The sequence below is a fragment of the Loxodonta africana genome, chromosome 4 (genome assembly GCF_030014295.1).
Source record: "Loxodonta africana isolate mLoxAfr1 chromosome 4, mLoxAfr1.hap2, whole genome shotgun sequence".
Lineage (NCBI taxonomy): Eukaryota > Metazoa > Chordata > Mammalia > Proboscidea > Elephantidae > Loxodonta > Loxodonta africana.
This window is the reverse complement of record NC_087345.1, coordinates 65200730-65215672: the sequence shown is the minus strand read 5'-3', so window position 1 is coordinate 65215672 and position 14943 is coordinate 65200730. Positions and strand designations below refer to the sequence as shown.

At 38.4% G+C, this 14943-nt stretch overlaps 1 protein-coding gene across 4 annotated transcripts in view; it reads right to left on the bottom strand.

Annotated features, from left to right (window-relative positions):
• PTPRR (protein tyrosine phosphatase receptor type R) overlaps positions 1 to 14943 on the bottom strand; it is a 166279-nt gene that overhangs the window by 80146 nt on the left and 71190 nt on the right. For all 4 annotated transcript variants that reach the window (XM_064283879.1, XM_064283877.1, XM_023558889.2 and 1 more), the window contains 2 exons: positions 8573 to 8759; positions 5587 to 5671 (listed from right to left, as the gene is read on the bottom strand). In XM_064283879.1, coding sequence (XP_064139949.1) covers positions 5587 to 5671; positions 8573 to 8759 — 272 coding nt within the window. The remainder of the gene's footprint in view (positions 1 to 5586; positions 5672 to 8572; positions 8760 to 14943) is intronic.

The following is a 14943-nucleotide window of genomic DNA, read 5'->3' as shown; positions in this document are numbered from 1 at the left end:
ACTCAAGCTTGACCTCTTCCTTCAGTTTTTCAAATGCATGTGATGTATATAAGGAGCCTTGGTGGCGTACTGGTTAAGCACGTGGCTGCTAACTGAAAGGTTGGCAGTTTGAACCCATCAGCTGCTCCATGGGAGAAAGATGCGGCAGTCTGTCTCCGTAAAGATTTACAGCCTTGGAAACCTGTGGGGGTAGCTCTAATCTGTTCAATAGGGTCACTATGAGTCAGAATCAACTCAAAGACAACAGGTTTGTTTCTTTGGTATGACATATATGATTTACTGAGAACTCAGCCCTATAAATTGTTTAGTTTAAAAACCATCTAGCTAAATTAAGTTTATATTGGAAATTAGTACTAATGGTTTCAAATACATTTGTTTTTAAAGCAAGAAGATCATATATAACAGTACAGGAGAAAATGTAGGGTTCCAACCAAAGCCTTTTTAATATGTTAGCTTGGACTAAAAAAAGTAACTGCCAAGGATTTAAAAAAAATCTTTATCATCACTGTCATCATCAGCATTTTCAACACTGCTGTTATAATTTTATTCATTTTAAACTACATATTAGCCAAGTTAGCTCCGATAATTGTTTTTTTCAGAACAGAAATTTCTGGATTATATATTAAATAGCATGCTATTTATAATACATCTGCATATTATCAATAAAAAATACCAATATCACTTTAGCACTGATCACTTTTCCTCCATTTTTCCTCCCCTCTTCATTTTCTTTTCTTCCTTCCTTCTTCTCTTCCTCCCTTTTTTCCTTCCTTCCTTCTTCTCTCCCTCCCTCCCTCCTTTTCCTTTTGTTTCTCCCTCCCTCCCTTTTTCCTTGCTTCCTTTTTCTTCTTTCCTCTCAGCAAATTAGTGAAAAAATATAAATTTGGTGTATAGAACATACAATGTTTCCCCACACTGGTCACTCTAAAATACCTTCTGGTGATCTTAAGATTTCTTTTTAACAGACAAAATGTTATCTGAATCTTGATATTTTGACTGTCATCATATCAGTTTTTTCTAGGGATATTCCTCTCTTTAAGATTTTCCTTCCAGGAAGAAATGGGGTTTAGGTTTGAAGTTAAGAGAAGCTATTAGATGGGGGGAAAGTGTGTCTCTGCTAGAGATGGGTAAAGCAAGGATACGAGGAATAGCATGGTTTTTGTAGATGGCTGCAAGGTAAGTGGGAAATGAGAGGAAAAGCAGGGACTGGCCACACCTTCAAGGTAACTGGGACTCATTTTCAAATTTGTCAGAGGAGATAGAGAAGACTCTAGGCCTGCACTGTCCAATATGGTAGACACTAGCTAATGTGGCTAATTAAATTTAACTTAATTAAAATGAAATCAGTTCCTCAGTTGTGCTAGCCATGTTTCAAATGCTCTATTGCCACAGGTGGCTAGTGGCTACCATACGAGAAATAATGAACATTTCTACCACTAAAGAGAGTTCTAGTGGACACTGCTGATCTTGGCAATGTAAGACAGGAATTATATGGACACTTACTTTTGAGGAGCCATGTGAAAATTATAAGAGCATACAGAACCTTTGAATACTCTGTTTTTGAAACTCTAAAGTTTCCTCTACACAGTGTCCCTATTTCTTGCAATTGATTCTGGGGTTAATGATAGCTTCATCTTGAACTAAGTTTGGAGGGAAAGGAGAAACTAACAGGAAAGGAGAAGCTAACATTAGCTGAGGGATTACTATTATTTGAAACTTTGCTCGGGATTTCACACATACTATAATTCTCTCAACAGACCTGTGGGGTAGTATTATTATCACCATTTTTATGGAGGAAGAAAGGATGGTACAGGAAGATTAAGTAACCTGCCAAAAATCATAAACGTTTTTGCCCAGGGTGGGAAGTCAGTCTGACTCGAATATTTTGCTTTATCCACACTGCTTGTTGCCTTAACAATTGGTTCATTTATTTCAATATCTACTCTGTGCTAGGCATTAAATATAATAAAACAGGAAGGATAAATTAGGTAGGAAACAACACTGGACATTTATTTTTAAATATAAAATCATGGCCAGAATAAACATCATTCCTTTAATTATACACATATTATTTTATATTTGCATAAATTTTTTAATAAATAAATTGTATGCATGGAAGAAATATACATAAAATTTATTATTATTATACTTGTGTAAATAATTTCATATTGAAATGTAATCTTTTTTTTCCCACTGTTTTTGTGATTTGGAATTTAGGCATATTTTAATCAATGATATTTATTTATATTACAAAATAATTTGATATAAAATTGGTCTCAGCACTTTAGTCTACCATTTAGAGTGTTCTGAACCCGCCTGACATTGTCCTCAGTGAAGCAGCTGTAATTTAATTGGTTTCTGGCCATCCATATAGTTAGTGTAAAACATCCTCAAGACCTTTCCATTATGTCCAAGTTGGCAAGCTTTTAAAGTTGAGTTGATTGTAGGCTAAAGCAACAAAAACGATCATATTTAAAATCTTGATCATATGCTAATCGTTATTTTATGTATTGTCTCAAATTTATCTCATATTAACAGTCTAAAATAAACCACAAAGAACAATTTGGCATATTCACTCCAGCCTTTACTGATGATGTCTCAACCAATAGTGTGGCTTCTCTAAGCTACATTTCATAAATTATAATTATTTGCACGATATGGGGTGGGTGGAGTATTCAGGGTACAGACATTTTCAACAGAAAATCCATCATTTACAACATCAGATGCCCTGGTTCCAGTGACCCACCCAGTTCTGGGAATGGAAAAGCTGACACAGGACTATGAAGCAGTTGTTTGATATCATCTGGGCAGGAAATAGAGAAGGCTGAACTTTTAAAATAATCCTAATCATTAGGTAGATAAAATTGGCATGAGTATATATGCCCTGATTATTTATGTTTGGAATATTTTAGATTAAAAAAAAATTAACAGAAAGAAAGCGAGAGAGAGAAAATGAGAGAGAACACGAGTTCTAACATTCAGTGCTTTCATCCAGTCAAACGGCCGTAGCCATAGAACACCATTCTACAGTAACTACACCTTAAAACCAGGTACTACCAAGTTGATTTTGACTCATGGTGACCCCATGTGTGTCAGAATAGAACTCTGATTTATAGTGTTTTCAATAGCTGATTTTTTCGAAGTAAATCTCCAAGGCTTTCTTCTGAGGAGCCACTGGGTGAACTTGAACCTCCAACCTTTTATTAGCAGCCAGGTGTGTTAACCGTTTGCACCACCCAGGGACTCTGACTATACCTTTGGTAGATTTAGCTGTATAGACCAGTTAAAAATATGTTATAGAGAGTGACTTTAAAAATGATGCACTTCCAACTCTACCAGAGGGGAAAGCAAATACTATCTTAGTCTTTGCTTTCCAGTGGACCTCATCAACAGGTAACTCTTTAAGTAGTCTATTTGAATGTATTGCAAAAATATGGAGAATTTGGCATCTTATGAGTGATTTAATGGGCTCAATTATGAAGACTCCATTATTTCAGTGTCAGCACTTTATTAAAGCCTGTGTGGCTTCCTCTTTCCAAGGTATCATAGGTAAAGATTTATGGATTTTTTGCCAAAACCCCAACTATACCTGTTGTTTAGTGGTTGAAAATGTCATTTTCTCTCTGAAACCTTTTTGTCTACTCTAGGCAGAATTAGTTACTCAGTCCTTTCTATACTCCTACACCACTTGGGCCGTGTTTCTATTATGACTTTTATTACACTGAATATAAACACTTGTTTACATGTCTCTCCCCTCTAGTCCATGAGCTTAATCTTACAGACTGTTCCTTATTCTTTACTGGGTCCTGGTGTCCACCTAATTTCCTGACATCAATAAACTTCACGGATCTCAACTCAGCTTTAGCACAGTCTATAGTTGGTATCATGCATCAGAACCACCTGGGCATTTGCTAAAAGTACAGTTTCCTGGGCCCAGCAGTGGACTTAACTGAACAGAATATCTGGGGTGGGGCATAGAACCCTGGAAAAAAAAAAAGATGATTGCTATGTACAGTAAAGCTCTTTTTGGTGGCACAGTGGTGAGGAGCTACGGCTGCTAACCAAAAGGTCGGCAGTTGGAATCTACCAGGCACTCCTTGGAAACCCTATGGGGGCAGTTCTACTCTGTCCTACAGGGTCACTACGAGTCAGAGTCCACTCGACGGCAATGAGTTTGGCTTTTGTTTGTTTGTTTGTTTTATTGAGCTGTAGCTATAGGGTTGTTATGAGTTGGAATTGACTCCACAGCAATGGGGTTTGGTTTTTTTTGTTTATAGTTCACATACAATTCACTCACTTAAAGCGTACCATTCAATGGCTTTTAGCATACTCACAGAATTGTACAACCTTTACCACAATCATTTTTATAACATTTTCATCACCCTAAAAAGGCACCCCATATCCTTTGGCAGTCACTCCCCACTCCTTCCCCCAGCCCTAGGCAACAACTAGTCTACTTTCTGTCTCTATACATTTGCCTATCTGGATATTTCACAGAAATGGAATCATCAATATGAGGTCTTTTGTGACTGGCTTCTTTCACTTAGCATAATGTTTTCAAGGTTCATACATGCTGTGTAGCATGTGTCAGTACTTTGATTCTTTTTTATGTCTGAAAAATATTGCATTTTTATGCCACATTTTATTTATCCATTCAGCAGTTGATGGGCATTTGAGTTGTTTCTGCCTTTTGGCTGCTATAAATAATGCTGCTCTAAACATCTGTATACAAGTTTTTGTATGGACATTTATTTTCATTGCTCTTTCTGTCATATCTAAGAAGCTTGCTTAATTCAAGATCGTGAAAAACAAACAAAAACCTGTGTGTTTATTCTAGGAATTCTATAGTTTTAGCTCTTACATCTAGGTCTTTGATCCTTTTAGAGATAATACGTTTTGGGAGAAGTACAGCCAGAATGCTCCTTAGACGCAAGGATGATGAGACTTGTCTCATATACTTTGGACATTTTATCAGAAGGGACCAGTCCCTGGAGAAGGACATCATGCTTGGTAAAGTAGAGGGTCAGCAAAAAAGAGGAAGACCCTCAATGAAATGAATTGACACAGTGGCTGCAACAGTGGGCTCAAACATAACAATGATAGTGAGGATGGCACAGGTTCCTATGTACAAAGCACATGGTGCCTATGAGTTGGAACTGTCTCAACAGCATCTAACAAAAACAACAGAGATAATTTTTTTTTTTAATACGGTGTCAGTTAGTGGTTCAACTTTTTCTTTTGTGTTTGTATATCTAATTATTCTAACATCATTTGTTGAAAAGACTATTCTTGCCCCACCGAATTGTTTGGGACCCTTGTGGAAAATCATTTGAGCCTAAATGTGAGGCACAATAAAGTTTTAGAACCATGAGTCTACGGCATCGTGAGTCTAGCATTATAACAAGAGTAATACAAAGTGAAGTTATTACCTTCAGGCCAGTTTAATAACTATTATTCTTGACATGTGTTTGCAACTTCAAATTTGGTGTGCATGTCAGTGACATGAGGATGGGAAGTGATAAGGCAGGGGTAAATGAGGGAAGGTTTGTGTCTTACAATACAAACTATTCAATTTAAGAAACTTACTTGGCAAAATAGTCTTATAGCGATTTTTAGTTCCATGCCTTGGAATGTCAATTTCTTTGGGATCCACAAAGTTCATCGGTATTTCCTACAAAAAAAAAATGATATCATTAGTGTATCTAATGCTGCCACAAAGAAGACCTTTACAGGGGGCTATCTGCTCCATGGCTTTATTGGACTTCAAAGTAATTTAAAAACAACAGACTCCCACCTCTGGTCAACCAACACCCTTCCTTTCATAAACATGTCAGCTGTACCTTGACGAACTACTTCTAAGAAACAGTTTTTTGTGTTAGAGGATATCATTTTGTATGTGGCTATTAAAGAGACAAATAAATAAGTCTTTGGTTAAATTTTAAGAATCTTGTTCTGATGTAATTGCTGAAAGTTATATGCACAGGTGGACAAAAATCGACTTAACAATGCATTCAAATTATTTCAAAATGTTCAGTAACAAAATCATTCCATAACAAAAATTTCACGATGATGGACTCCCTTATAACGTTGGTTGTGACTCTTTCAGGATTAGTAAAACCTCCCTCCCGACATGGTCAACCTAAAGGGCTTGTTTGTCGATTTAAGTGATGAGCAACTGATGCATTTTTGTATTAAGGAATGGCTTATAATTGGGCTGTTCCATTTGTGGTTGTAAAGGCAATATTTTCAGTGAAGTACATCCAAATACTATCTTCCCCCACTTAATAAGAATATACATATTCTTATTTGGTCAGAATATGTGTCATATACCTTAAAGGATTGGAGAGGGAACAATTAGAGCAGAAGCGGCTCAGTGGAAATGCCTCAGACCTAAAATGGAGAGCGTCTGTAGCTGAGCTGACTGGGATAATGAAAGCAGCCAGTGAATGTTTTCAAAAAGGTCCAAACAAATATTGAAGGATTTGATTATATAAAATAGTATGTTCTCTAATTGAAAATTCTGTAAAGGATTGCTTAATTAAGACTAATGTGAAATAAAATACCTTTCCTGTTATTTAATGACCAAACCAAAAAAAAAAAACCAAACGCTTTGCTATCGAGTTGATTCAGATACATACCGACCCTACAGGACAGAGTAAAACTGCCCCCCATAGAGTTTCCAAGGAGTGCCTGGTGGATTTGAACTGCTGACCTTTTGGTTAGCAGCTGTAGCACTTAACCGCTACACTACCAGGGTTTCCAATTAATGACCAGTGAGTATTAAATTCTTAGATGACATAAAATTACATTTTAATTTAAACTTTCCCCAATGGAAAATATATAACAACACAGCCTAATATTCATTGAAATGAAAGAAATTACTTCTAAATTAATTCAGATTGTTCTAGCTTTCTGTCAGTCCGAAAATTTGAGATAAGTAGACTCAATTATGAATTTGAGACCTGGTCTACAGAGGAGCAGATTACTTTTAAAACACCATTTCCTAAACTTGTATTATTTTCATATATTTATAATATTTATTCTCCTCTCTGCTCCAATGAAAGGTTTGAAAGTCTCAGTTTCACTGTGCCAAAATAAGCAAAACTGTGTCATGTACAATAGAAACCACATGTTCAAGTTGGGTAATTTCGAACAGGTCAGTGTGTTTTGGTAAAACCATGAGGTAGGCAGTGTCTTCATTCCTCCCTTGCACCTTCCTTCGCACCTCTTACTTTCTGACACACACAGACAATTTGTCATCTTGCAGCATCCTTTCTCTCCTGGGTACTCCATGTTGTCCTCATCTTCCCTTTCAGGGAAGTGGGTCATGTTAACGACTTCTTTCAAAAAACAAGGAGCTATCTGTTGTTCTAGAAAAGAATATTAGCTGTGCATTCAGCTAGATGTGTGGTTGTTGGATGGATCTTTAATTCCTGTCAGTCTCATTTTCTTCATATATAAAAAGATGACACTGTAAAGTCTTATTGAAAAAAATTTTTTTAAATTCCATGCTTGTATTTTACTTGGGACACTTAACAATAGTCCATGGGGCCAATAGTAGATCTAACCCATTTTTGGGTCTTCCACCATTGACAGCACTGGGTTACTGGGTACCATTAGAGTGGTTGCAAATATCTGAACTGACGCTAAAAACAAACAAACAAAAAAACCAAACCCATTGCTGTCAAGTCGATTCTGACTCATAACGACCCTATAGGACAGAGTAGAACTGCTCCATAGAGTTTCCAAGGAGCACCTGGTGGATTCAAACCAGCGGCCTTTTGGTTAGCAGCTGTAGCTCTTAACCACTACGCCACCAGGGTTTCCAAACTGATGCTAGAAGGGTCAATTCATTATACTCAATTGATATGGCTTAAGATGCACAACTGATTTAAGATGCAAGGTGATATATAAAATGGAGATTTCCTTTGGGCAATAAAGGCCTCATCTTATTCCTTGGTCTCTGGGTAAGCATATGTTTTTGATTAAGCTATTTCCAGCAGCACTAATGGGTCTAGAATTAAATTCACCATCATTTTTTTTTTTTCATTTTTAGCCCACAATTGATCTTTCTCCTGTGTTCCTTATTTCATATAAGACCACCACACTGCGCCCAGCTCCCCCCCACCACCACCTCCCGTTGCTCAAGCTAGAAACTGTGGTATTAGTTCTGACTTCTTCCATGTCCTTGGCTGGGTCCTCCAATTAATGGCCACTTATAGGTTCCTGTGGATTCTCTCCATTTTCACTGCTACTATCTTAGTTTCAACTACGGTCATAATTCCACAGAACTATCTCTACAAGAAAAAAGAAAATCCATTGCTGTTGAGTCAATTCCAACTCATAGCTAACCTATAGGAGAGGGTAGAGCTGCCCCATTGAGTTTCCAAGGCTGTAACCTTTACAGAAGCAGACTGGTATATCTTTCTCCCGTGGAGTGGCTGGTGAGTTTCAACCATCACCTTTTCTGTTAGCAGACAAGTCCTTAACCACTGTGCTGGCAGGGCTCCATCCCTAATGCCTAGTATATCAAAATACCTATTGAAGAGTAAATAGTAAACAGCAGTCTCACCATGAATTCGCTCTGGAGTAAATGTGAACTTGCCACGACGTCTCTCAGCTGTGACCTTGTGAGAATTCGGCTGGCTGACTGCAGATACTCCATTGCTACCTTCTCCCGTGGGGTTGGTATAGCCACAAAGGGTTCAACATTCCCCAAGCTACTCATGTCCAATGTAAGGGACACATTGGAACCTCGCCTACATTAGAGAAGAATGATATTAGGTTTATACATCACATGGATTATTTTGATTGAACAAATATCTTTCTGTTTTACATGCACACAATTCAGTGAGAACTTTTATAGAAATAAGGGTCAAATATCTTTTGTCTTTTAGTATCATGGTTGCCTATAGCAACTATTGATAGTTTCTTTACAGGAAACTGATCATTTTGTTGTTGGGAATAACTCTGAATTGAGGAAATGCACTAGAATTTATTAAAGGGTATACTTGCTATAGAAATAGTAGAATAGCTAACAATACTAATGTGAGAATTGTCTCAAAAGTAATGTGAGAATTTTTGCAAAAGCAAACATCACACTTGAATTGAAAAATCAGATGTACCACAAACCAGCTTTTATTTATATGTATGTCAAAAAGTTCAGTATAAAAACTGTCATGGATTGAATTATGTCCCAACAAAAATGTGTGTATCAACTTGGTTAGGCCATGATTCCCAGTATTGTGTGGTTGTTCTCCATTTTGTGATTGTAATTTTATGTTGAGAGGATTAGGGTGGAATTGTAATACCACCCTTACTCAGGTCACCTCCCTGATCCAATGCAAAGGGAGTTTCCCTGGGGTGTGGCCTGTACCACCTTTTATCTCTCAAGAGATAAAAGGAAAGGGAAGCAAGCAGAGAGTTGGGGAACGTCATACCACCAGGAAGCCATCTTAGTCATCTAGTGCTGCTAAAACAAAAATATCACAAGTGGTTGGCTTTAACAAAGACAAGTTTATTCTCTGACAGTCGAGTAGGCTAGAAGTTCAAATTCAGTGTGCCGTCTCCAGGGGAAGGCTTTCTCTGTTGGCTCTGGAGGAAGGTCCTTGTGATTCATCAGTCTTCCCATGGTCTGGCAGCATCTCAGCACAGGAACCTCAGGTCCAAATGACACGCTCCACTTCTGGCACTGCTTTCTTGGTGATATGATGTTCCCCCCTCTCTCTACTCACTTCTGTCTTCTATATCTCAAAACAGATTGGCCCAAGACACTACCCAATCTTGCAGACTTCATCAGTATAACTGCCACTAATCTGTCATATTACATCATAGTGATAGGATTTACAACTCATAGGGAAATCACATCAGAAGATAAAATAGTATACAATCATACAAGGGAATCATGACCTAGCCGAGTTGACAGATATTTTGGGGGGGACACAATTCAATCCATGACAGAAATCAAATAGCCATCTAACTTTTTTTTTTTTTTTACATAAAATACTGTACTTGTGATTTTACTGAACACAGGAAGCTTAGAGAAAAAATGATTTCTTTATTTAAGTTCAAATTATTGCCAGTGAAATAGAGTTTGAAATAAAAAAGTTATGTATTTTGTATAACTTCCGAGTGAGTTCTACAAAACGGTTATGGGAGATAGCCTCTGTATCTCTTATGCATGTATGCATGTATACATGCACATATGTGAAATGCATGTATATATTTATTTAATTCTGTGACAAACTTATAAGGAACCATAGAGATCACATAGCCTTAAGCTAAGCTACAGTTTATCTCTGCTCTGCAATTTCCTTCCTCTTGTTGGATGGCAAGGTAGGGATCTTCCAACTTATATTGGCCCCTTGCGTCCTGGGTAGAAGATGCGAATGCCTCTTACCAGTAACTTTAGCTGTGTGGAACCAAGAAGTAACTATAAATAGCATGCAAGAGACTAAAGGTCAAAGTCAGAGATTGTGTTCACAAGAATTGTTAAATTAAAAGATGCATTAGGTCTGTGCCAGAAGCCCAAATATGGTGCCAAGTGGTTGGTGTGCCAAAGAAGTGCAGAGCAGGAACAACAGGTCAAAATAAATGAGAGTAAAGACAGTGATAGTAAATACTAGGCCCAGAAAATTATTTCCTCTGAGTAGTGTTTTACAAGCTTATTATGGAGTACTATGGCAGGAAATATTCAAGTGGCTGTTGTTTTTTGTTGTTGTTAGGTGCCATCGAGTCAATTCTGACTCATAGCAATTCCATGTACCACAAAATGACACACTGTCCAGCCCTGCACCATGCCCATAGCTGTTGTTATGCTTGAGCCCACTGTTGCATCCACTGTGTCAAACCATCTCATTGAGGGTCTTCCTCTTTTTCGTTGACCCTGTACTTTACCAAGCACGATGTGGCTACAGCTTAATTTTAATTAAGTGGCTAGACCCTAATTTTAATCAATGGGAAATTATTAGAACACACAAAACAAACCCATTAAACAGAAATATACCAGTCCTTTACTCCTATGAATCTGCTTCTGGTTGCAGCTTGGGTGCCATTCTATAAATTTGATATGTAATGTTATTTTTGCTAATTTATAAATGGATGTAATAGTAATTTTAATTCCTGCTTTAACCTGACGGTTTTGTTTTGAACATTTATTTCCCTTATTAATTTATAGGTATAATACATAGAAGTTAGAGAATGGCTTGACTTCTAATGTTTGGAATTTCTTGATTATTTCTTTGAGACATAAGCTATGATAAGCTTTTCTAAATATTTCATTGATGCTTTTTTCTAGCAACAAATTTGATCATTTATGTATCCACTGACACACAAATAGAGGTACGAGTTGCTTAACATCCATTTGGGCAATGTCCAACTGCATATATGTCCGTGGTCCCATAAAATTATTATAATAATAGAGTTCAGAAATCCTGATCTGAGGACAGGATGTAGCAGATGTACTTTGCTAAGTATGGAGATTCCATGTGTCTCTTACTAGCTCTCCCAGTCCTGCATCTACCCCAGCCCTGCCTGGGGCAGCAGCTGTAGGGAGTCCTAGTGCCCTTCCTTCGTTGCCTGTCCCACTGCATTCTCCTCAGGCATGGACCTCAAAGATGCCGCCAGAACAGCCAAGGAAAATGCCTCGCCAAGACTGCTGCCTCCACTTTTCCTGGGCACCCTGCATGTGAGGCCCTGGCCTGAGGCAACGGCTCCTCCTGTGGTGGCGGCCACTGAGTGGTCGGTGCTGCCACAGTGGTGGGAGGAGGAGCAGGAAAGGTGGCAGGGGGAGGAGGCAGAGTCAGAGGAGGAGGCGGAGGAGGGGCAGGTGGGGCTGGGAGAGTTTAACGCCCATGGCGGGGTGGAGGGAAGCAGGTAGGGAGTAAGGAAGGGAAAGGAGTCAGTGATGGCTTGCCGGGAGGCCGCCGGCTGGACAGCGAATGTGTGCAGTGGCAGGCAGTGGGGGCCAGGTGTGGCTCTCAGACTGGACAGTGACCACATAGGACCAGCGGTGGCGGAGCCAAAGTTTTCAGGCAGTCCCTCAGCTTGGCAGCTGGTGTGTGTCCTGGGCCTGCCCAGTACAGTCCTGTGCGCCTCTCACCTGTATATAATATAAAGTTGGCACAGTTTCCAAATGACATAAAGCCCTACTTCACAGAACATATGGCTAAGTGATGTGGACATTAAGCAAATCATACCTGTATATATATGTACAAATACATATAGGCTTATTGATTATATTATTACATATTTTTAAAAGATATTCCAATCTAGTAATTCCTTACTTTTTTCCTACTGGCTTTATCAAAGCCTGAGAAATGTATGTGGGTCTTCCACAATACTTGTGTTGTCATTTCTCCTTATGTTTCTAATAGTTTTTGTTTTATATATTTCAGCCTTTGCGCTATTTGCTACTAAGAGATTCATTACCGTTATATCTTTGCTGTACATTTTAACAACATGACATGTTTTGTTTTCCTTTAATTTTATGTTTGGCTTCTCATCTTTTAAAAAATATTAGTATTGCCCTCTCTATTTATTTGTCCATTTATTTATTTAGCATGTTCCTGATAACCTTTTCCTCTATTATTATTTTTAACTATTTTAAATCACTGGGATAGGGGTTTATGGATAGCATTCTGACTACCCCATAAGATATCACCTATGTGATAGAGAAATGTTGCCCCACACCCTTTTTTATTTTTCTTATTTTGGGTTGTTAGTGGGTGACAGGGGTCCTGTGTTCCTGAGTAGGAGGCAAATAGTTGAGGAAGAGCAAAAGGTGGTTCGGTTTGGGGGCCAAGAATTTTTATCTATTTTTGTGGGAAAGCAGGTTATAAAGTTTCTCACTCTAGTTCTTCTGGCCTTAAAATCAGTGGAAACTCCTTTCTGATTCTGATAACAGGTTGCCTATTGGTCTTAGTTTTTAATGTACTTGTGAAAAATCTGGCTTTTGCTGATTTGATAGATATTTTAATAAGGCTGCCTAGGAAACTGTTAATCAGATGCTATTTTAAGCCATTATTCCATTCAGGCAGTTTTTAGCCTCAAACACAAAGGTGTCTTCGATCCTTCTGATGCTCAGTGCTACAGTGATTTAGTAGACGGCAAGGTCTCTTCCATCTGGAGTGATCAGAGCAGATGTATGAAGTAGGAGGCATTTGAGTTGGGCCTTGAAGGCTGAAGTTCAGTAGTTAAGTTTTTGTAGAGGGTGTTTCACAGAGAGAGAGCCTGGAATGAGAAAAGGCGTGGGAACAGGAAGTGATAAGGCATCTTTAAGAAATGGCATATAAGCAGTTTTAGCTAGAGTTCAGTTGTGTAGAAATGTATTTCAGAATTGGGGGGAAAGATTACACAGGAGAGATGAGAGAAAAGCAAGAGCTGTGGAAAGTACCATGCTATAAAAAGCCTGCCCAATCCAGAAGAGAGAGAATCTAGAACCCTAGCTTCTATCAACCTCTGTCGTGGCTTCCTATGGTATACACTACTCAAACCTGGGAGATGAAAGGCCTCCGAGATTCCATGTCTCAGCTCCATTTAATGTAGTGAATAAACTTTCTAAGGCTTCTTTGGTTAGCTGAGAGCCATGGAAGCATTTCCATGTAAACTGACTTTGTAAGAAAACATGACTTTTGTCTGGCAAGTAAAGCAAGAAGGGAAACTAATATTTATCAAACATTTATTATTTACCAAATACTGTTCTAAATACTTTCACATATGAGATCTTAATTAAATCTTCCGAGTGGCTCTCTGAGGGATTACTTCCCCCATTTTACAGGTGAAGAATTAACGTACTTAGGAAAACAATACTGGAGCAAGAAATCAATCTAATTTAGAATATACTGCCCAAGTTTTTTCAACTTTGCCATCCAAAATAAAGGTATGATGGTGATAGACTATGTTGGCCTATACAGTGTTCCACATGGAGTTGGGAGTCCGCTGTTGGGAGGAAGGGGTCCAGATTATTGATGTGTAATGTGGAGGCAGTATTCAGGTTTTAAACGTGATTTTTATAGTCATAATTGTCTGGGCTCAAATCTCGCTTCATCCATATCCTTCTGCTGGACCCTTGGGCAGGGTATTTAGCCTCATGTGTCTCTATTAAGTATACCTTTCTCAAAGGGTCCTTACAAAGGTTTATGAGATAATGTAAGTAAAAAGCTGTTGTTGTTAGTTGTCTTAGAGTCAGCTTTCAACTCATGGCGATCCCATGCACAACAAAACTATAGTCGACTGTGGATCAGATTGTTGTGATCCATAGGGTATTCGTTGGCTGATTTTCAGAAGTAGAATGCCAGGCTTTTCTTCCTAGCCTGTCTTAGTCTAGAAGCTCCACTGAAACCTATTCAGCTTCATAGCAACATGCAAGCCTCCAGAGACAGACAGGTGCTGGCTGCTCATGAGCTGCATTAGCTGAGAATCAAAACCTGGTTCTCCAGCATGGAAGGTGAGAATGCTACCACTGAACCACTAGCCCCTCTTATAAAAAAAAAAAAAGGAAATGGCTATTATTAAATTAAGGTAATAATAAATACTCGAAGTCCTATTTAACTCTCACCTTCTGTTTCTCTAAGGTATCTATTTGAAGCGATCTTTACTAAAAACTTGAAAGTTGTTTAGCACCCTACAGAACAGAGTAGAACAGCCTCACAGGGTTTCCAAGGAGTGGCTGGTGGATTTGAACTTCTGACCTTTTGGTTAGCAGCAAAGCTCTTAACCACAATGCCACCAGGCCTCCGAGATTAACTTTAGTGTTGTGAAATCAATGGATAGAATCTACACATGCATCATTAAATAAAAACACATCCTTCTTGAAGACCTATTTACCTTAAAGTCTCCCTTTATTATGGCAAATCCATTTCCCTGGATGCTAAACAATTCCAGACCACTTCCCCTCAACATTTCAGACAATGGCACAAAGTTCAATGGAAGAGTTAAACTTGT